Below are 24,509 nucleotides of genomic sequence, written 5' to 3' on the forward strand. Positions count from 1 at the left end.
ATGATTCAAACTTCATGTCTATACTATCGTGTTTATCTAGATCCCAAGTTGTATTTTTTAACAAGGAATTAAAAATCCTAATGCTGTCCTCGTTAATACATCTTCTGTGGATGTGTTTCTCACTTGGCCTAGAGTTTTTACAGAGTACATTATTTATACTAAATGAGTAATGGAAAATTTCATATAAAGATGTGAAACAAATACTAACAAAGAGATAGAGGGGTTGGCCAGTACTTACCTCAGCTCAGTACAGCTGATAGATAACACAAAACAGAACAGAAAATTTACATTCCTGTTCGGTTGTGAGTAACTAAATCCACTTTCCCTTCTTCCCTTTTTTTTCCCAGGTTATAACCTGGGTTGTGAGTAACTAAATCCACTTTCCCTTTTTTCCCCTCTCTCCTCCCTGATGAAGGAACAAAGTTCCAAAAGCTAGGAATGTAAATTTTCTGTTCTGTTTTGTGTTACCTATTGGCTGTACTGAGCTGAGGTAATTATTTATACTAAGTTTTAGTGCTTTATGATCTGAGCATCCAGTGTCAATCACTTCTACAACATTGTCTAGTTTATGTAAGTCAAGAAATATTTGGTTTATTATTGTTTCAGAGTTCTTTCCATGGCTAGTGTATTCAAAGATAGTTGGTGCTAAATTATGCGAACAAAAGACATTGGTCAGTTTTGTAACATGTAAACAGTTGATTTTAAAGTTGACATTGAAATCTCCAAGTACAATAATGCTTTCTGTAGAATGTCTTAACTCACTAAAAAGACTTTCAACACTGTCCAAAAATTCCACAAAGTTGCCTCATGGGGAACGGTATACACACACAATAATTATTTTAAGGTCTGTAAGTTTGCAAACGCAATATTCAAATACTTTTTCAACGTTTTTTATCTTACTGAACTTGATTTCTTTACATTCAATTCCTTGCCTGACATAAATGCATGTTCCTCCCCCTTTAAAAGTTTCTCTACAGAAGCTACTAACCATTTCAAATCCTGTTAGTCTGGCAGTAAAAGCTTGATTTTCTTTTAGCAAATGTTCACATACACATAAAACTGAAACATCCTTTAGTTCATCAAGCTGTATGTCTCCTAATTGAATGTTTGGTAATGTGGAATCTGGAAAAGCCCAAACTTTTCACAAGTACTGACCATTACTTTACAACGCAGGAGCATAGCTATATGTCTCCTAATTGGGTGTTCAGTAATGTGGGAAAGAAGTATAGAGAGAAAGAAGAAATTGCTTCATATAAGCAGTATTACAGCTTCCACAGTAACCATGGTGATAAGAAAGTATTGTAAGACAAATCTATTTTGGTATTATACACTCTCACCTACAATACGGTATTGAGATCTGGGGCGGGGCACCAATGGTATACATGGATAGGGCTTTTAGAGACCAGAAGAGAGCAATTAGGATAATAGCAAATATTAGTAAACATCAATTCTGTAGAGAATACTTCATTAAGTATAATATACTAACAGTGTATTCATTATATGTTCTAAGGACTATACTGTTTGTAAAAGAAAATATGGAGCACAGTATAATAAATAGTGACATCCATAGTTGTAATACAAGGAAGAAAGAGGATTACCACATAAAATTCAGAAATAAAAAGGCAACCGTTCATAATCCATTTTCTGCTGGAAGATTTTTTTTACAACAGACTGCCAAATACCATAAAAATGTTCAAAGGAAACATATTTAAAATAAAATTAAAGCAGCTGTTAATTGCTAAATGTTTGTACTCCATCAAGGATTTTTAATGTTGTATGTACTTTATTTCTACTACTAAACTATTGTTATTGTTCATGTATGTACTGACTGACTATGTCAACGACTGTAAAAGTTATTGTGGACAAATAAACCATTATTATTATTATTATTATTATTATTATTATTATTATAGGAAAATGTGCTTTCTACATTCAAATAGGGTAAACATGATCTACTGCAAGGTTCAGTACTGGGACAATTACTATTTATCCTGTATGCAAATGACATATCAAAAGCTGTAAATGAAGCAGTGTTCATGTGTAATGATGAGATTTGTTTAAAGAATTTAAAATAGTAACTGTTCATAACCTGTATGTGCTGAAGATAATCATTATGGCAGTAAACAGTAACAAAACACTTAATAAAGAAATACACGATCACAACACTAGAGGTAGAGAGGGACCCCACATCGTCTCTCATAGAACAACACTTTATGAGAAAAGCCCTCACTATGCAGGCATAAAACTACTGAAATTCTTCCATCCTAATATCTCCAAATTTCCCATTACTAAACTAAAAATGAAATTAAAGTTATGGCTCCTAAACAATACTGTATATTCAATAGATGAGTTTCTAGATTTAGTACACTCGTATGATGGAAGACCATCTATCTAAAAATATATGCAATCTCAGATCTTAGACTGTGTCACAAACTGTAAATATCTGATGTCAGATATGAATACTGTGTCACAAACTGTAGATTCCTTAATCTAAGTATGGCAATAACAATTTTTTTATGTATAGTGCATATATTTAACTCTGTTCTCTCAACTACATTTAGAAGAAGTTGTGTAGATAAAAGTGCCAGCCAATAATATGTAACCCTAGTAAGTAAGACCCCCGCCACCATGAACCATGGACCTTGCCGTTGGTGGGGAGGCTTGCGTGCCTCAGCGATACAGATGGCCGTACCGTAGGTGCAACCACAACGGAGGGATATCTGTTGAGAGGCCAGACAAACGTGTGGTCCCTGAAGAGGGGCAGCAGCGTTTTCAGTAGTTGCAGGGACAACAGTCTGGATGATTGACTGATCTGGTATTGTAACACTAACCAAAACGGCCTTGCTGTCCTGGTACTGCGAACGGCTGAAAGCAAGGGGAAACTACAGCCGTAATTTTTTCCCGAGGGCATGCAGCTTTACTGTATGGTTAAATGATGATGGTGTCCTGTTGGGTAAAATATTCCGGAGGTAAAATAGTCCCCCATTTGGATATCTGGGCGGGGCCTACTCAGGAGGACATCATTATCAGGAGAAAGAAAACTGGCGTTCTATGGATCGGAGCATGGAATGTCAGATCCCTTGATCGGGCAGGTAGGTTAGAAAATTTAAAAAGGGAAATGGATAGGTTAAAGTTAGATATAGCGGGAATTAGTGGAGTTTGGTGGCAGGAGGAACAAGACTTTTGGTCAAGTGAATACAGGGTTATAAATACAAAATCAAATAGGGGTAATGCAGAAGTAGGTTTAATAATAAATAAAAAATATAGCAGTGTGGGTAAGCTACTATAAACAGCATAGTGAATGCATTATTGTGGCCAAGATAGACACGAAGCCCATGCCTACTACAGTAGTACAAAGTTATTACAAATGACTGAAGTGATTTCACAGCTCTACAATAACTTTATTATTTGAGATATTTTCACAATGCTTTGCACACACATACAAAAATTCAAAAAGTTTTTTTAGGCATTCACAAATGTTCAATATGTGCCCCTTTAGTGATTCGGCAGACATCAAGCCGATAATCAAGTTCCTCCCACACTCGGCGCAGCATGTCCCCATCAATGAGTTCGAAAGCATCGTTGATGCGAGCTCGCAGTTCTGGCATGTTTCTTGGTAGAGGAGGTTTAAACACTGAAACTTTCACATAATCCCACAGAAAGAAATCGCATGGGGTTAAGTCGGGAGAGCGTGGAGACCATGACAAGAATTGCTGATCATGATCTCCATCACGACCGATTCATCGGTTTTCCAATCTCCTGTTTAAGAAATGCTGAACATCGTGATGGAAGTGAGGTGGAGCACCATCGTGTTAAAAGATGAAGTCGGCGCTGTCAGTCTCCAGTTGTGGCATGAGCCAATTTTCCAGCATGTCCAGATACATGTGTCCTGTAACGTTTTTTTCGCAGAAGAAAAAGGGGCCGTAAACTTTAAACCGTGAGATTGCACAAAACACGTTAAGTTTTGGTGAATTGCGAATTTGCTGCATGAATGCGTGAGGATTCTCTACCACCCAGATTCGCATATTGTGCCTGTTCACTTCACCATTAAGAAAAAATGTTGCTTCATCACTGAAAACAAGTTTCGCACTGAACCCATCCTCTTCCATGAGCTGTTGCAACCGCGCCGAAAATTCAAAGTGTTTGACTTTGTCATCGGGTGTCAGGGCTTGTAGCAATTGTAAACAGTAAGGCTTCTGCTTTAGCCTTTTCCATAAGATTTTCCAAACCGTTGGCTGTGGTACGTTTAGCTCCCTGCTTGTTTTATTTGTCAACTTCCGCAGGGTACGCGTGAAACTTGCCCGCACGCGTTCAACCGTTTCTTCGCTTAATGCAGGCCGACCCGTTGATTTCTCCTTACAGAGGCATCCAGAAGCTTTAAACTGCGCATACCATCGCTGAATGGATTCAACAGTTGGTGGATCTTTGTTGAACTATGTCCTGAAGTGTCGTTGCACTGTTATGACTGACTGATGTGAGTGCATTTCAAGCACGACATATGCGTTCTCGGCTCCTATCGCCATTTTGTCTCACTGCGCTCTCGAGCGCTCTGGTGGCAGAAACCTGAAGTGCGGCTTCAGCCGAACAAAACTTTATGAGTTTTTCTACGTATCTGTAGTGTGTCGTGACCGTATGTCAATGAATGGAGCTACAGTGAATTTATGAAATCGCTTCAATCATTTGTAATAGCCCTGTACAAGTCTATATGCCAACTAGCTCTGCAGATGATGAAGAAATTGATGAAATGTATGATGAGATAAAAGAAATTATTCAGGTAGTGAAGGGAGACGATAATTTAATAGTCATGGGTGACTGGAATTCAAGAGTAGGAAAAGGGAGAGAAGAAAACATAGTAGATGAATATGGATTGGGGGTACGAAATGAAGGAGGAAGTCATCTGGTAGAATTTTGCACAAAGCATAACTTAATCATAGCTAACACTTGATTCAAGAATCATAAAAGAAGGTTCTATACATAGAAGAATCCTGGAGATACTGGAAGATATCAGATAGATTATATAATAAGACAGAGATTTAGGAACCAGGTTTTAAATTGTAAGACATTTCCAGGGGCAGATGTGGACTCTGACCACAATATATTGGTTATGGACTGTAGATTAAAACTGAAGAAACTGCAAAAAGGTGGGAATTTAAAGAGATGAGACCTGGATAAACTGACTAAACCAGAGGTTGTACAGTGTTTCAGGGAGAGCATACGGGAATAATTGACAGGAATGGGGGAAAGAAATACAGTAGAAGAAGAATGGGTAGCTCTGAGGGATGAAGTAGTGAAAGCAGCATAGGATCAAGTAGGTAAAAAGATGAGGGCTAGTAGACATCCTTGGGTAACAGAAGAAATATTGAATTTAATTGATGAAAGGAGAAAATGTAAAAATGCAGTAAATGAAGCAGGCAAAAAGGAATACAAACGTCTCAAAAATGAGATCAACAGGAAGTGCAAAATGGCTAAGCATGTATGGCTAAAGGACAAATGTAAGAATGTAGAGGCTTATCTCACGAGGGTTAAGATAGATACAGCCTACAGGATAATTAAAGAGACGTTTGGAGAAAAGAGAACCACTTGTATGAATATCAAGAGCTCGGATGGAAACCCAGTTCTAAGCAAAGAAGGGAAAGCAGAAAGGCAGAAGGAGTATATAGAGGGTCTATACAGGAGCGATGTACTTGAGGACAATATTATGGAAATGGAAGAGGATGTAGATGAAGATGAAATGGGAGATACGATACTGCGTGAACAGTTTGACAGAGCACTGAAAGACCTGAGTCGAAACAAGGTCCCGGGAGTAGACAACATTCCATTAGAACTACTGATAGACTTGGGAGAGCCAGCCCAGACAAAAATCTACCATCTGGTGAGCAAGATGTATGAGACAGGTGAAATACCCTCAGACTTAAAGAAGAATATAATAATTCCAATCCCAAAGAAAGCAGGTTTTGACAGATGTGAAAATTACCAAACTATCAGTTTAATAAGTCACAGCTGCAAAATACTAACACAAATTCTTTACAGACGAATAGAAAAACTGGTAGAAGCCGACATCAGGGAAGATCAGTTGGGATTCTGTAGAAATGTTGGAACACGTGAGGCAATACTGAGCTTACGACTTATCTTAGAAGAAAGAGTAAGGAAAGGCGAAACTATGTTTCTAGCATTTGCAGACTTAGAGAACGCTTTTGACAATGTTGACTGGAATAGTCTCTTTCAAATTCTAAAGGGTCAAGGGGTAAAACACTCGGAGCAAAAGGCTATTTACAATTTGTTCAGAAACAGATGGCAGTTATAAGAGTCGAGGGGCATGAAAGGGAAGCAGTGGTTGGGAAGGGAGTGGGACAGGGTTGTAGCCTATCCCTGATGTTATTCAATCTGTATAGTGAGCAAGCAGTAAAGGAAACAAAAGAAAAATTTGGAGTAGGTGTTAAAATCCATGGAGAAGAAATAAAAACTTTGAGTTTTGCCGATGACATTGTAATTCTGTCAGAGATAGCAAAGGACTTGGAAGAGCAGTTGAACGGAATGGACCATGTCTTGAAAAGAGGATATAAGATGAACATCAACAAAAGCAAAACGAGGATGATGGTATGTAGTTGAATTAAGTCGGGTGATGCTGAGGGAATTAGATTAGGAAATGAGACACTTAAAGTAGTAAAGGAATTTTGCTATTTGGGGAGCAAAATAACTGATGATGGTCGAAGTAGAGAGGATATAAAATGTAGACTGGCAATGGCCAGGAAAGTGTTTCTGGGGAAGAGATATTTGTTAACATCGAGTATAGATTTAAGTGTTAGGAAGTCGTTTTTGAATATATTTGTATGGAGTGTAGCCATGTATGGAAGTGAAACATAGACGATAAATAGTTTGGACAAGGATAGAATAAAAGCTTTCAGAAACTATAACTACATCTACATCCATACTCCGCAAGCCACCTGACCGTGTGTGGTGCTACAGAGAAATGCTGAAGATTAGATGGTTAGATCACATAACTAATGAGGAGGTATCGAATAGAATCGGGGAGAAGAGGAGTTTGTGGCACAACTTGACAAGAAGAAGGGACCGGTTGGTAGGACATGATCTGAGGCATCAGGGGATCACAAATTTAGCTTTGGGGGGCAGCATGGAGGGTAAAAATCGTAGAGGGAGACCAAGAGATGAATACACTAAGCAGATTCAGAAGGATGTAGGTTGCAGTAAGTACTGGGAGATGAAGAAGCTTGCACAGGATAGGGTAACATGGAGGGCTGCATCAAACCAGTCTCAGGACTGAAGACCACAACAACAACAACAACAACAACAACAGTAAGTAAGGCTCTGACTTATCCAGAAGACTGGAACAAAAGAAAACCTTTTTTTTTTTTGAATCAGTTGATATTGGATCAAAATATATAAATAAATAAATACACATATGGTCACCAATAAATCTGCAAATGACCTTGAAATGAGGACATGTTTAAAGATGGATAGGGCATACAATTAGCTTTCTGGGAGACGGGTGCAACCTTTGTATAAATTGAAGTAAAACAATTTTCATTAGAATACAAGCAAATAAAGCAATCAGAACAGTTGATCTTGATGTCAAGCTTGGGGACCCAAGTATTTTAGTAATCCACTGCAGCAAGTTTTGAGATTGATTATGGACAGTTTCATGTCATTGGACACATATGTAGATAAAATATGTTCAAAAATTAGCACAAATGGAGTTTTACATGTTGTAATGGTGGCAAAAACTCTGCCTATGTTTTGAAAAATCAGGGAAAGTGCAGAGTCAAGCTAGCATAGGACACGAAATCTACCTATTCAGTTCACCAACAATATATGAGAAAGCACCACAATATCAAAACTGTACGTTGTAGATTGTGTAGCAGAACAGCTACCAACATAAATGTCCAATAGTATCATCTAAGTCAGAAAATAAAAAATAACCCACTGTAGATAGCACAAAATGTGCTGAAACATGTCTGGGTGAAACAAAACAGAAAAAAGGTGTCTTGCATAATGCGGAATTCCTCTCCCCATTTTGTAGCAAGCACAGACATAAGAAGAACTGCAACATCACAAGATAATTATAAAATTGGACTTCAGTGATATAGAACCTGAAACAGCTGGATGTACCGCATATTGTATAATAAACTTCTAGGTAGTTTAAAGAACTTAAGAACATGGTTTTCTCTCAAACAACTCTCTCTCTCTCTCTCTCTCTCTCTCTCTCTCTCTCTCTCTCTCTCAAATGGCTGAAAAATTGTGCATAGGTTTTTAATGTAAGTACCAAATACTTTGTCACAAATTAATTGTATCCTGATGTATCCAATATCACTACCAAAACTGATCAGCAGAGGAAAAATAAATAAATGGATGATATAGGACCAGATGAAAGTTGCAGCAAATCTGATTAATATGATATTGTACATAATTATAGCTGGAGAAGGGCACATTCTTTTGCTAAAATCAACTATATTTATTTTAATTCTTGCAATGTATGTAAAAATTTTAAACAGGCATGAAGACTGAGGACAAGAAATTCTATTTGAAACCAGTAATGGCTGTGTGAAAATTAGCTTTTGTACCACTGTAGATAAAATGCTTTCCACCACATTGTAGGTGTCAATAAATTCCCGGGGGGAAATACATGAACACAAACCAGGGCTAAAGGTAGTTTAGACATGCCGTGACACAGATTAGCAAGAACAGGAAATTCCCACAAAGTTAACCCACTTAAAATGTTCAATGAACTGCCAATTCATGTTCAGTTTATGGATATAATTTTTTTTTAAATTAAGTGGTACAGCTGGCTGTCAGATCATCCATTCTATGACATTAAAGAATTCTTTGAGATGCCTGAGGAGGTTATTACCATTTAAAAGTTGTCTGTAGTTAAACATATTATTGTGTGCTGTGGTTAATCGTGTGTAATTTCACAGTGTATACAATAAACACTACAATAGTATATTATATTAGATTATAGTATAGCTTATTGTATTAACTTTTAGAAGCTATCCTGGTGTAATTTGGTACACTGCCAAGCTTGAAATGTATTCTATAATGTACTGACACTTGTTTACTTTATTATTCTGTATGTACCAGTACATCCTGTATGACGAAGCCAATATCATTGTAAAATGATCTACAGTGAATAAAATTCTTGATTCTTGAAACAAAACAAACAACAACAAAAATTTCTTGGTTTATGCAACCACATGTACCATAAAACATTTTTAATGACAGCACCATTCCAGTGGCAGTCTTCACTGCCAGTGGGCTGTTATAATTACTCTCTGAAGCTGTCCACGACAATGGCAGTACTCTTTTCTTATACTACTTCCTTGAGCTGTTTAATGAATCCAAGGTGACATTTGTAAATTTAGTTTTTAAGGATCTGGCAAATGAATTTATGGTATTCCAATGCACAAGACATCAGTCACCTTTCTTGTACTGTTCTCAGTAAATGAACACACTAAGTGCCCTATTCCTAAATTTTACCATGAATAAAAACTTCAAGAAGCACTAAAACTATAGAAAAGCATATCTGAAGACAGCATGACTGCCAAATAATTATTTCAGCTTGGTCAGTTCACAGTGTCAAGTTAGATATAGCATTTTCAGTGGCTTCTAACCACGATCTCCAACTCCTCCCATGAGTTTAATAATGAGGTAGTCTTCTTTAGATTACATTAACCCATCATTCAATTCTGACATATATTTGATTCACAAAGTGACCTTTTCCCCTAGAGGTATTTCATACGGAAGGCAAATATTTTGCATCTAAGCAAAAACTCAAAAAACTTTTTTTTTATAAAATGATACTTGTAAAATAGTGGAAATGTGATGAAAACTATACTTACATAATAAGAGTCTCTCTCTACAGCAACAGCTAAAGCTGTCCGCCCCTCAGCATCACATGATTCGACATCTGCACCAGCTTCCAGCAAGAGCCTCACTACAGAATGCATATTCCAATGATAGCGGAAACCTGATAGTGCCCTATGTATTGGTGTCTGCCCTTTCTTATCAACAGAGTGGGTGAAATCTTTACTTTTTTTCCATAAATACTGAAAATTGTCGGAATTTCCAAGTGTTCTATGGAGTGCAGTCCTTCCAAGCACATCCTTTATTGAAAGATCAGCACCAGCATTGAGAAGGATTGTTATAACCTGCAAAAGGCAAAAGTGTCTCTTCACCTACATTTAGAATTACAATGAAATACATTAATTAAAAACAAACCAAAGAAATGAATGTGCAGCAGTGAGTGTGAGAATTTGCTAAGTAATCAGAAAAAATGCACAAAGAGGCGTGAAGATCAGTATGACTGCTAACAAGAATACTGAAGTACTTAAGACATTTAGATGTGGTATGCATCTCTATGCCAGATAACTCAGCTACAGATGGAATGAATGTACCATGTAACTGTGTGTTGTGGTTCAGCTAATAAACAGTATATCCAGTGAGTTGCAAGGGAGGCCAGATGCCCTCTTGTATATCCATAGACCTGTTTGAATGGGCGTCTCATAATTTGTCTCCTTCTAAAGTGTAGTTGCTGATTGCCTGGGATCTTTGAGTGATTTCACACAACATCATTGAAGAAGACTTTCAAGTTTATATGTATTTATTATGACTGCCCTTTCTTATGATGATCAACTTTTATACAGCAAACTTTGCATTTGAAACAAGACTGATCAGAAAACAGCATAGACTTTGAGGAGTCTCAATCAGATAAGTGGCTATAACACATCATCCAGATATTGTAAATGTCCAATGGTGATAATTTTTATGATGGACACTACGAATATTACTCGGTAAGTAGTAGTAGTAGTAGTAGTAGTAGTAGTAGTAGTAGTAGTAGTAGCAGCAGCAGCAGTAGCAGATTTATTGCTCACTCTTACAAGAATATGGGACCTGTAGTGGTATTTCAATTTAAGAATAACAAAAATAACAATTTAAAGGGTAGGAGGGAAATGAAATGCAGCCAAGGTACCAAAAAACCCAGAGAGAAAACTCTGCTAGCAAATCCAGCTACAGTAGGCCCAGCAAACCAGTAGTGAGTAAAAAAAACATGCTTTCACATGGGACAAGCTTCAGAAATGATGGAGGATGATGCATCTATTCCCAAGGATTGATATCTGGTACACCAAATATACAGATGGTGACAGGAACAATGGAGCAGGTAGTAGACTTGGATAGGAGGAGACTGGATGTTCTCAGATTATCAGAAATGAGATGAAAGCATAAAAGAAGGAGGGAATTGCAGAATGGATATAGGCTTTACTGGAATGGGAATGAAAGAGAAAGGTGACACAGAGTGACGGTAGTTATAAGAAGAACAATGAAAGTGGGGATTCTTCAAGTACATGAACTAAAAGTTGGTTCTTTTGCTGAAGAGGAGGAGGACTTTGTAAAGGTTTGTAGAGATAATTAACTGGACAGATCATCATATAATGGGAGACAAGGAAAGAGAAGGACATGAAGAAATATTTGAAGAAGAGGAAGGCTGAGAAAGGGGAAAGGAAAAGGATGAAAACTGTTGTACTCTTGTAAAAGAAGTAGACTAGCAGTAGGCAACATATAGTTTAACAAGAGAGAAAGCTATAAAGTAAAATAGTACAGCCAAGATTCATTGAGTGAACCTGTAATTATATTACATACTGTAGTTTTATTTTCTTAGTGCCGACTACAGGAAGCAGCCATGATGACAAATGTTGAATATGTTGTTCTAGCTATTAATAATTTTGGCCCCTGTATGGCTTTTAAATGGTGGTATTTGATACCCCTGAGGCTCTTAAGCTTTTCGTGGTTTTTTCTCATTTTTTTGAATTTATTAAGGTACCTCAGCTGTTACAGAGTCTTATTTGGGAAGGAATTACAAATATGCCTTTGAATAATTTTTAACATGAACCATTTTCTCATAAGAAAAAAGAAAAAAAAAGAAAGTGGGATGCATACGTCCCACTGATCATTTCTGGAACCAATTTTCCTCACAACGAAGTTACTACCAATTAGTGTAAAATTTATGAACAAGGCTTATTTGCACCAGTATTTAATATTAATGTATTGGAAATTAAAAGTCACTCATTTTTGCCAATATGCAAACATGTGGTATACTTTATTATTTCCAACAAAAAATACATTTTGATACTTAGTGAATATTACTTACATTGCGTGAAATTTTGGAAAGCAAGGTGAAATACAAAGTGGCACATTACAGGATGAACAAACATATACTGTTCGTTTTTCAGTGTCTTTTGTGCTGCAAAACCTACACCGCCTCCTGGTCTTTTGCTCCTTGGGAATATGAGACCTGACATTCATAAGCCTTACTTCCTGTGGCACTGGAGTGAGACCTCTTTTGCCAGAACAGAAAGCAGGTGATGGGACCTACTTCATTCTTGATGAAAATCCATTTATCAACTGCCTTGCTAGTCTCATTCAAAATGACAGCTGGTTTGCGTTTCGTCTCAACAGTCGAAATAGTACATAAGAGTTGACGATGGTTAAGTGAACAAAAAAATAAAATAGTCGGTGCCACCAGTTTACTGATCACCTGCCAACCATATACCTTCCTCATAGCTGGTCAAAATGATCTACTACACCCATAGCACTATTATAAACATGTACTACTTCAGGACATGAAATGCTAATTGTGGATCCATCTTTCAATTTTCTTTTGATGAATACAACATCTTTAGGATTATGTGCAGTGGAAAGGAGACAGACTGCTTTGCTATCTTGCCACTTAACAGCAGCAACACCAGATTTGACAGCAAACGTAAACTCTCCACGGTTTAGACTTGGTAATTCACTCATCAAAAATGGAGGTAGGCCTTTTCTGTTTCCTCTGACGGTATCACAGCTATAAAGCCCCCATTTTCTCAGTTCCTTCATTAGTATAAATGTTGAAAAGTAATTATCAAAAACCACAGTTCTATTGGAATTAAAAAAATGGTTTATAGAGTTCCAGTACTACTCTTTCACACATTTTGCAATCTTTGAATTCCCCTCTACTGGCAGCAGATTTACCTGTGTAGACATCAAAATTTGAAATAAAACCTGTGTTTGCATCAGCAAGGCACCAAATTTTGTAACCTCTTTTTACAGGTTTCATGGGCATGTACTGTTTCATGCTTGTTCTTCCTTTGAATGCAACCATTGACTCATCGACTGCAAGTGAAGTAGAAGGGTGATATACTTTCAAACAGTTTTTGTTTAGGGCTGAGATAAGTGGTCTGATTTTGTACAACTTGTCATAACCAGGATCATTTGTTGCTGGCTGAAACAAATTATCATTGCAGTGAAGGTTCTCTATTATTATCTTATAGCGAGCAAGTGTCATAACATTCAATACTGCATTTACATTTAGATATGGGTCTGAGCTCCAGTAACTGGCTGCTTCAGGTAATTGATGAATACCCATTACTATGATCATACCCAGAAAAGCTTTTAGTTCCTGAACTGTGAGTTCCCTCTACTGTGGACTATTCTTCTGTTTAGCATACAAATTTGTTTGAAAGCAGATCTGTTGCATCATTGAATCGTCAAATAATTTTTCAAAATACAAAAGTTCATTGTCTGCCAGAGCAAAGTTTACTGTTGGTTTTGGGTTGAACACTGAGGGTAAATTTAGTTATTCAAAGTGAGTTACATCATCATCCCAGTGAGAATCTGTAAATTCACCAGTTTCATCATCTTGCTCAAAACTCACTCCACTTTCACTCCCAACACTGATGTTTTCATCTATCAATGAATCTAGTTGCACATCGTTGTTGACAATCTGTTCCATATAATTGTGTGTCCATGTTTCTAATGGTGTGCTTGACTAGACAAATGATCGTGAGGTGAAAAAACCTCCTCTAGATCATCATCATCAGCTTCAATGTCCGATTCTTGTGGATTATCTGGCAGTGAAAATAAAAAATCCAGAATATCGCTGTCTCACAGCTTCTGCATGAAGTAACAATAATAATTCTTAGTTCTAAACCACATACCGTACTTTTACTAGCACAAAATGTTACAGAAAAAAAGCTGTTTCTCTGAAATACACTCCTGGAAATTGAAATAAGAACACCGTGAATTCATTGTCCCAGGAAGGGGAAACTTTATTGACACATTCCTGGGGTCAGATACATCACATGATCACACTGACAGAACCACAGGCACATAGACACAGGCAACAGAGCATGCACAATGTCGGCACTAGTACAGTGTATATCCACCTTTCGCAGCAATGCAGGCTGCTATTCTCCCATGGAGACAATCGTAGAGATGCTGGATGTAGTCCTGTGGAATGGCTTGCCATGCCATTTCCACCTGGCGCCTCAGTTGGACCAGCGTTCGTGCTGGACGTGCAGACCGCGTGAGACGACGCTTCATCCTGTCCCAAACATGCTCAATGGGGGACAGATCCGGAGATCTTGCTGGCCAGGGTAGTTGACTTACACCTTCTAGAGCACGTTGGGTGGCACGGGATACATGCGGACGTGCATTGTCCTGCTGGAACAGCAAGTTCCCTTGCCGGTCTAGGAATGGTAGAACGATGGGTTCGATGACGTTTTGGATGTACCGTGCACTATTCAGTGTCCCCTCGACGATCACCAGTGGTGTACGGCCAGTGTAGGAGATCGCTCCCCACACCATGATGCCGGGTGTTGGCCCTGTGTGCCTCGGTCGTATGCAGTCCTGATTGTGGCGCTCACCTGCACGGCGCCAAACACGCATACGACCATCATTGGCACCAAGGCAGAAGCGACTCTCATCGCTGAAGACGACACGTCTCCATTCGTCCCTCCATTCACGCCTGTCGCGACACCACTGGAGGCAGGCTGCACGATGTTGGGGCATGAGCGAAAGACGGCCTAACGGTGTGTGGGACCGTAGCCCAGCTTCATGGAGACGGTTGCGAATGGTCCTCGCTGATACCTCAGGAGCAACAGTGTCCCTAATTTGCTGGGAAGTGGCGGTGCGGTCCCCTACGGCACTGCGTAGGATCCTACGGTCTTGGCGTGCATCCGTGCATCGCTGCGGTCCGGTCCCAGGTCGACGGGCACGTGCACCTTCCGCCGACCACTGGCGACAACATCGATGTACTGTGGAGACCTCACGCCCCACGTGTTGAGCAATTCGGCGGTACGTCCACCCGGCCTCCCGCATGCCCACTATACGCCCTCGCTCAAAGTCCGTCAACTGCACATACGGTTCACGTCCACGTTGTCGCGGCATGCTACCAGTGTTAAAGACTGCGATGGAGCTCCGTATGCCACGGCAAACTGGCTGACACTGATGGCGGCGGTGCACAAATGCTGCGCAGCTAGCGCCATTCGACGGCCAACACCGCGGTTCCTGGTGTGTCCGCTGTGCCGTGCGTGTGATCATTGCTTGTACAGCCCTCTCGCAGTGTCCGGAGCAAGTATGGTGGGTCTGACACACCGGTGTCAATGTGTTCTTTTTTCCATTTCCAGGAGTGTATAAGTCCTACAACATCCTAACATAAAGGAACTATAGGATCACACAATGGTTACTGGGACACATGTGTCCCACAAATTGTAACTACGCTAAAAAATATTTTAGAAGTAAAATACATTTAGAAAGTGTAGTTGTCATTTGTAAATATCTAAGAAATTGAAAATAGCTAAAATACTTTGGACATTTTTAGTAGTCAGAATACGCCGAGACACAAGAAACTAAAGTTTTGCCGCGGAAACTCATGCGACAATGCACTGCAACAATCACAGACTTCTATAGACTGAGAATTTCAGTGCCTCGATTTTTTGCGAGTTCAGAAGAGCAGCCAACAGATAGCAGGACTGAGCAGAAATATGCAACTCGCTTCCCAGTGTTTCAAATAAGGCCCAAAATTAGTGGGACATGTGTGTCCCAGCAACCACGAAAGGGTTAAAAGCACACCTAGATCAATATTATAGTTTAACTTATTGAACACTTTCTGATTCTATTACTTTTATTGCGTATGTGAAGTGCAATGTATACTCATTGAAATGTTTCAACAACTCTGAATTTTATATGAAATGGTGAATAGATTTGTGTATGTGTGTGTGTGTGTGTGTGTTAGTGTGTGTGTGTGTGTGTGTACCTGCCCTAGTATTATATTTGACACTAAGGTACCACAGTGCAGCCACTTGCACCAGATAGAAACAATTTTGTTTGGTGTTTCACTACAATAACATTCAAATTTTATGTTAAAATTTCTCTTGCATCTGACTTCTTATTTTAATGATGTTGCCTCAGTCTATCTTGTTTAAATATATCCTCTTCAGGCATTGCCTTCAAACTGTCACCAAAAATCTCGTAATAAGAGTCTACACAACTACATACTATTCTGTCAGTCCTTTTCAAACACCATGTCTAGCTTGAGAATCAAAACATTCTCCTTTAACTATCTTCCCACATTTATTGAATGTGTATTAACATACACATACACAATATTATATGCTGCCAAATTCCAATGGCTTGCTATGACTTCATACTTGCAATAAAACTGACTTCGATCATTTTTACAGACAAAGAAGCATTGTTTAATTCTTTACACTCATTATAATAATAATAATGGCAATTACCATTTGTTGGCCTGACTTTCCTGACAGGATATTTTTGTCACCCGGAAGAATTTGTTATCTAGGTCTTCAACAGTAGGTGGCTCTGCTGTTGCCACATCTTGCTCAGGCACCATACAATACATGAAGCATAACATTTACACCCATATCAGTACATATTTATAAAATCAAAGTTTATCCTTTTCATAGCCCTTCATAAAAAAATATTTTATTAGCATCTCAACATTCTGAGCGATGGAAATTAGTACAAAGGAAATTTCCACTTAAGTAAGGTGAATAAACAAGTAGTTTACACTATACAACATAAAATGTGACCAAGACACAAAGAGACCAGTCATAGTTCTAAAACCCTAGTTAATGATTACCATCTATTATGGTTTTATGAGTAATTCCCTCTCTGACACCAGTAAACCTGGTAACCAGCCACGGAGAAGCATTACTCTGATCACACGGTATCGCATTGTTCTTGAAGAGCTCAACCATGTCCTTCACCAGGATTTGTCTACCTCTTGTCATACAGTGAGATTAAGGATGTCCTACCCAAAATCCTACGCACATCACCCAAAGTAATGTTCAGTCATACACCCGACCTACAGAATATCCTTGTTCATCCCTATTTCAATTCTACTCCCAATCCTATACCCCCTGGGGCATTCCCTTGTGTCCGACACAGGTGCAATACCTATCCCATGCACCCACCCACCACCTCCTACCACATTCATGTCACAAGCATTTCCTGCCACATAAAAGGCAGGGCTCATGTACCGTATTTACTCGAATCTAAGCTGCACTTTTTTTCTGGTTTTTGTAATCCAAAAAACCGCCTGCGGCTTAGAATCAAGTGCAAAGTAAGTGAAGTTCTGAAAAATGTTGGTAGGTGCCGCCACAACTAACTTCTGCCATCGAATATATGTACGCGCTACACAGGCATGCTTTGCAGGCACAAAGATAAATACTGGCTCCAAAACCCTGCATCAGTAAATAAATTAAAAAAAAAGGTGGAAGACGAGCTTTTTTTCTCCGCCCCGAGTTTCAACCACTGCATCTTCATACATTAGCCAACAAAATAAATACAAATTCTGTATTGTTCATCTTCGAATGTAGCAGCATTTCAATGTACTACAAAAATCCGACTGGCAAAACTGTTTGGGATGTTTGTCAATATGGCCAACTCTATGTTCTGAATTTTTTCCTACCTGTGAGAAGAGATAGTTGCTAATAGGAACTTTTATGAATTGTGAATCACATGCAGTATTCTCTTCACCATAAGAATAATATGAATATAAACATTTTGCCACATATTCTTTCGTGTGTGCTGCTGTCTCATTTAAATCCTGTGCGCCTAATAAACTATGGAACTAGAATGAGACAACAGCAATCCTGGAAGAATATACATATCATGTCATGTTTATATTCGTATTATTCTTATGCCTAATAGTGATACAGTCAGAAATGAAGCACGGCAATTGACTAGATTTTTAAATCTAAGATGACTCTAATTTCTGTGCAGAATGTAATGTACTAAAGAGGCGTCTGCAAAGATTTTCAAACGGAGAAAAATTTTCGCCAAACTCTTGTTCAGAACATCTTCTATCATACGCACTCTATTATTTGGTTCTTGTTGATCATTATCAAAGAAAGCAGCAGTGTAAGTAACAACAAATAGCAGTCTCTTGCCACTGTTTCACTAATGAGATGATTCGTCTCTCTTTTTTTTAATTGTAAGCGGCGTTAGTGTGCACAAAAGCAAGCCATGCCGCGAGTGGCAACATGTCATAAACGCTCATTATCAGAATGCGACAAACAATGCATGACACAGTATGGTAATGCATTTTGCTTAGAGTGACAAAAACATCTATAACAAAGAGAACGGCACTTATCAGATCAAAGAAAAATAAGCAATCAATTCAAACCAGATTAAGCACGTGAAAAAGGAAGGGTACCCGTATAAATACAGATGGAGCACCTGACGCATAGCAATGGCTACCTGGTAAAGCTTAACTGCTAAGCTTACGACTGGAGCCAAACTACTATAGCTGTATCGTCATTCATTCGACCTAAATTGTGTCTCATATTACAATGGACTAACTTTGTTTCGATTTGGAGGTGTGGCCTAAAACTTTTCTCTCTCCTTGAATTTCGAGTCTCAAATTTCAGGTGCAGCTTAGATACGGGATTTTTTTTTTCCTTGATTTCAAGTCTCATTTTTCAGGTGCGGCTTAGATTCGAGTGCGGCTTAGATTCGAGTAAATATGGTAAATACAATCATAATACACATCAGCTATGCTGCAGTTATTGTGCAGACTTGTACTTGGGCATGACAAGTAAAACTGTTGACTCACATGAATGGCCACCACCAAACTGTGGAAAACTACATAGTTGATCATCCTTGTTGAATGTGGTGCAAATCCACTGCAAAAACAAAATGACTTCAACAGCTGCTTCAGCACACCAGCCATATGGGTACTCCCACCCAGCATGAGTTTCTCAGAACTATGCAGGGGGGAAGTCTCTCTCCTGCACTCTTATAGTCCTGATCTAAACCTCCACTAACCCCACTGCCTCACCTGTCCTTTTCCCTTCTCTCTCTTGTCCACACTACTACTTACCCATCCAGATCATGAGATCATGTACTGTATTCTCCTTACACTCCCCACCCTTATGTGGACGTGTGCTCCCCCCCCCCCCATCCCCCACCACCCCCACCCCACCACCACACGCACATTTTCCACAAATCTCTCTTTCTCCCATTTTCTCCCATCCCTCCTTGCCTCTATCTTCATCTCCACCTCCACCTCCTTCTCCTTTCCTCCCTTCCCTTCCCCCAACAATGCCACCCTCTCTATCTGTGGTCTACTATCTGAATTCCTTTCATCTTTTTGTGCTGTTGCTGATTCATGCAGCCACAGGTGTGTACATTTGCGTGTCTGTATGGTTGTATGTGTGAATGTGTGTATTTTTGTTAGAGGAAGGGTGAGAGCTTGAAAGCTAGTGTCAATACCATTTTATGATGCATGTTTCTACACACTACACATCAGTCAGCTATAATTGAGTGGTTGTCTTTCCTTTGTTTTAGATATTATCCCATCCAGAACTTTCCACTGTTGTTAGATATCTACTAATATAGTCAGACACAAAGAAATTCTGAAATTAAATTTCTTGGCATAACAAACATAGTCATAACTTAAATAAAGAAAATTTATAGCTTACATGTGGGCAAAATTCATAGAATTTCATCCATAGTTGAATATGTATGAAATTCAATGTGGTATTATAAAGGCTTAGGCAGGGTATCAATCGATTTACTAAGTGATCCAATCATGTATTGAATCTTTTATCATATGTTGCTAGGTATGAAAATATTTGATTTGATTTGATTTATTATTGATCCTGTAGGTCATACAATTAGTACAGCAAAGCACATCATGATAGAGGACCACTCAATTTGAAAAATTATGTTAAGATGGTATATGACAAGAGATGACAGTAGTGGCACATAGGCTAACTCACATAGCAGAATACATATAGGATATATAGACAAAATATAAAAAAGGTGGTGTGTGATGAGAGATGACGGTGGTGCATACTGCACATAGCAAAATACATATAAGAGATACAGACAGAATATGAGTAACAAACAATAATTAAATTATCTTACTACGTAGAAATATCTACAAGTGGATATATAGCTTATTACAAGTAATTAAAATATTGTGGTACATAGTTCACATAGCAGAATACATATTTGAGATACAGACAGAATATAGATAAGATACAATAATTAAATTATCTTACTAAGTAGAAACATCTACAACTGAATAAACAGCTTATTGCAAGTAATTAAAATTTTGTTTCAAGAAATTCATGTACAGAATAGAAACAGTGATTTGTAGCAATTCCTTTAGTTTAGTTCTTATTATTTTTGGGTTTTTTCTTGTTTTTCTGTCTGTTGGGAGGTGGTTGCATATTTTAATCCTCATACATTTAACCTCATTCACATATAATTTTGTGTTGTGGGCTATAATTTGTAACTGTGTTTTGTTTCTGGTGTCATGTGTGTGGCGGTCTGCATTTCTGTCGAGGGCGTCTGAGTGTTGTACTGTAAAACAAGCTAGTTCCAATATATAGAGGCATGGCAGTGGCAGGATTTTTAACTGTTGAAATAGTGGTTTACAGTGTTCAGTTCTTTTTTTACATTTCATTATTCTTACTACTTGTTTTTCTAACTTGAAAATTGTGAGAGAATCAGAGCTCTTTCCCCAGAAGATTAGGCCATAGCTCAAGACAGACTCAAACAGGGCATGGTACACCAGCTTCAAGGTATCTACACTGGCTGTGTCCTTTAATGATCGTAATAGGTAGCAGGTTTTATGAAGCTTTCGTGACAATGCCTCAATATGTGGTTTCCAATTTAGTGTGTTATTGATGGTAAGTCCAAGAAATTTGGTGTCCTGCCTGTTCGTAATGTCATCTTTGCCGATAACTATAACTGCATTGAAGGGGGTTTGTCATGTCCATTTTCTCTCCCTTTTATCATGCTTTGTTTTTGATGAATATGCTTGTAATTGAAATGTCAGACTTCTAAATATTATCTGAAATACCTATACTTATTTAAGGCGACAAATTGTACTTACATTTCTACCATTACCAATGAAAATAAATGTTTTAGCAAACCACAATTTCAACCATTCTTGTCACACATAAATGTGTAACATAAATTGTGAAGCATTTTAATTAACAAATAGGACTGAAGATATTTTCATAATGATCACAACTTCTGAATGAGACCAAATATCCATCGAAACATAAATTGGTGAAATATATAATTTGCAAATGTGCTTATTTATTAAAAGTAATTACCTTTTTAATTCATAACCCATCACAAAGCTTAAGTGATGCAAAATGTAGAGTTCATTTCATTCCTTGCTAAACTTGCTGGACTGAGACTTTGTCAAATTATGAAACATTTAAATTGATATAATAGACCTGAATAATACAGTATTATTGTCAAAATCAGAATTCTGTTTAGATTAACAGTTAATGTGATGAATAACACTTAAAAAAGTCATGTTCTGAAGAAAATTAACTTGAAAATCATGTTAGTTGCACATGATTTCAAAACAACTTCCTTTGTTAAATTACCTGTACTGTAAACACTATAAATTGTCATTTTATAAATAATGTTCCCTGCAGAAATATGGGATTTGTTCATGAAAATCATTAACATCTGGTACGTTTTTATAGTAAATTCTGTGCTCTGTTAATCGCCTATGTAAGGAGGTAAAAATAAAATTGTTTATTTGACTCTTGAAGTCAGTCAGCCATTTTTACATACTGACACACTGACTGGCATGTTTTTTACTGCTGTAATGCTGAGCAGACATATTTTTTGATGCACTCTAAGATGACAAATTTGATGTAATCAAGGCAACCATTGTGTGATGTTCATTACTCTACTTATGAATAAATGGAAGTCATTTCCTGAAACATAAGATCGTTGGTTTTATTTGAAATTTCTCAAGAACCTATTCTGAAACATAAGGTCATTGGTTTTATTTGAAATTTCTCAAGAACCTATTAAAATAAAATATGTGTATGGAACTGAACATGAGATGCACAATGATGCAGCTTCAAAATTAACGAGATTGATCTAGCAAAAGATAATAAACTCTTATCTGAAAATACCTTAAATTATCACAATTTTGGAATTTATTGTGCTAACATCATGTCCTGTGTAATGGCAAACAAGAATTCCAGCTGAGAACCGTGACATTTCAGTATGCATACTCCTACATTTAATAGATATGACTGGTTACAGTGATTCTTCTGCAATTGTTTAATTATACAAAAATGGGTGTTTCTGACTACCTAAGTGCAATACGTTGCAATTGTTTATGTTTATGCTGAGAGTGACCTGTCAACACCTGCACCATGTTCCAATGCTCTGCAGGTCTTCCTGTATTATGATACAATTTTCTATCATTGTGACTTCTCTGCATATTACAGCACCACCAGCAAAAAGCCTCATGGAACTTCTGACATCATCCACTAGGTAATTTCTATACTTGTGAAATGTAATGGTCCTGTGGGGGATTTTCATGGTCTAGGTGATATGACAGTGAATAATTACCAACCACACTGCTTTCTGTACACACCATTTTATTTCCACAAAGTGCAATACATAGTCCATTTGATACAAAAGCACAGAGCATACTAACTATGGCTCCAGAGCAGACTGAATACATTGTCTGTTGGTGATATTACTGTTCACAGAGGCCCCCCACGAAGTGCAGAGCATGGGTGGAGATGCTGTCACTGTGATGACTATGAGTTTGTAATCTCTGAGGTGTCGCAGGAGGCATCCTGCTCAGCTGAACTCTGAAGTGGGAGGTGATGATTTCTCATCCACTGTTGTTGCCCATTGCGGGGGTGATGCCAGTCACTCACATTTCGTCAGAGACAATGAAAGTGGTGTGGAATTGGTGGAGAGATTTTCCAGGGTCCACACCAGCTTAAAATGCTCGATGGTCACCACTGCCGCTTTGCCACTGACCTCGACTTTGAAGACACTGTTGCGACTGATGACTCTGTATGAGCTTGCGTAGGAGGATGGGGGTGGAGGATGTGAATACAGGTCACATAGCATGATGAATTGCATCATGGCCAATCCCTTGTGCATGAAGGTAGGCAGTGCTGTGTGGGGCCGCCATGCTGATGGGATGTCTGTATGCTGAATTCTTCTCCACACCACTTGTAGTAGGTCCACCAGTAGTCACAGTCTCTCTCTGTATAGCACCTGTCGATCCTCTTTTGCAGCAGTGCACATCCCTAGCAAGACCCAAGGGAGTACTTCTGCCCATTCAACACCCTGACACATGAGTGTTCCTTTCATTGTTCTGTGCCACCTCTCAACAAGACCATTACTCTGCAGGTGGTATGCTGTCAAACATCAGCAATTGATGTTGCACACATATAATGCTTCAAACACCAAGGCCTCAAACCATCATCCTTGGTCCATCATTATCGTGAGTGGGTGGCCAAAATGGGCAATCCTTTTATGCACAAAAGAAGTAGCTGTGGCTTATGCTGTCATTTCAATCATTGGTGTGGCCTCAACCCATCAGTCACCTGATCAATCATGGAAAGGATATATTTGTGTCCTGATGATTCCAGTAAAGGGCCGATGAATCCAAATGAATGTGACAAAATCATCCCTGAAGAACTGTGAAGTGGCCTAGTGGCATTTGCACATGATGATGTTTTGCTTTGTTGACAGACAATGGATGTTTGCATCCATTCTTTGCAGTCACATTGAATGTTTGGCCATATGAAGGGGTCACTGACAAGCTTCATTGTGGGCTATATTCCTGGGTGGGAAAAAAATTGCTTCAAGAAAGCATGCTGGAACCTGTGGCCATCGGCCATCATTTTCCGAGTGAAGTATGACAGAGTAGAATTGCATCTGTCTCTGGCAGCTGACATTGTTCAATCTTCAAACTAGTTGCCATGTCAGAAGTGAGTACCATAATCGATGGATCCGATATCTGCTCCCGTGCCATCTAGAAATAGTCCACTTGAAGCAATATGGTATTGGCCCATGAAAAGTAGTCTGCCACAGTGTTATCTGCACCCTGTAGGTAGCAGATATCAATAGTAAATTGAGAAATATAGTCCAAGTATCTAAATTGTTTTGGAGCAACTTGTTTCAACAGATGCTGAATCGCATCCGTGACTGGTTTATGTTCTGTATTAATCACAGCTGCTTGCCCATCAATATCTTCATTGAAGTAGCAGATGGCTTTGTAGATTGCTAAAAGTTCTCAGTCAAATGCAGAATACTGCGTTCGTGTTTTGAGAGCTTTTTGGAGATGAACTGGAGCAGTTGCGCTTGCTCACTGATGATTTGTTGGCGTATTGCCCCTACCGTTACCTCACTGGTTT

General features: G+C 38.6%; 1 protein-coding gene across 1 annotated transcript in view; it reads right to left on the minus strand.

Annotated features, from left to right (window-relative positions):
* LOC126095109 (serine/threonine-protein phosphatase 6 regulatory ankyrin repeat subunit A-like) overlaps positions 1-24,509 on the minus strand; it is a 400,015-nt gene that overhangs the window by 241,435 nt on the left and 134,071 nt on the right. The window contains exon 6 of the mRNA XM_049909822.1: positions 9,855-10,163. Within this exon, the coding sequence (XP_049765779.1) occupies positions 9,855-10,163 (309 nt within the window). The remainder of the gene's footprint in view (positions 1-9,854; positions 10,164-24,509) is intronic.

The sequence above is a fragment of the Schistocerca cancellata genome, chromosome 1 (genome assembly GCF_023864275.1).
Source record: "Schistocerca cancellata isolate TAMUIC-IGC-003103 chromosome 1, iqSchCanc2.1, whole genome shotgun sequence".
In the NCBI taxonomy this organism is placed as follows: domain Eukaryota; kingdom Metazoa; phylum Arthropoda; class Insecta; order Orthoptera; family Acrididae; genus Schistocerca; species Schistocerca cancellata.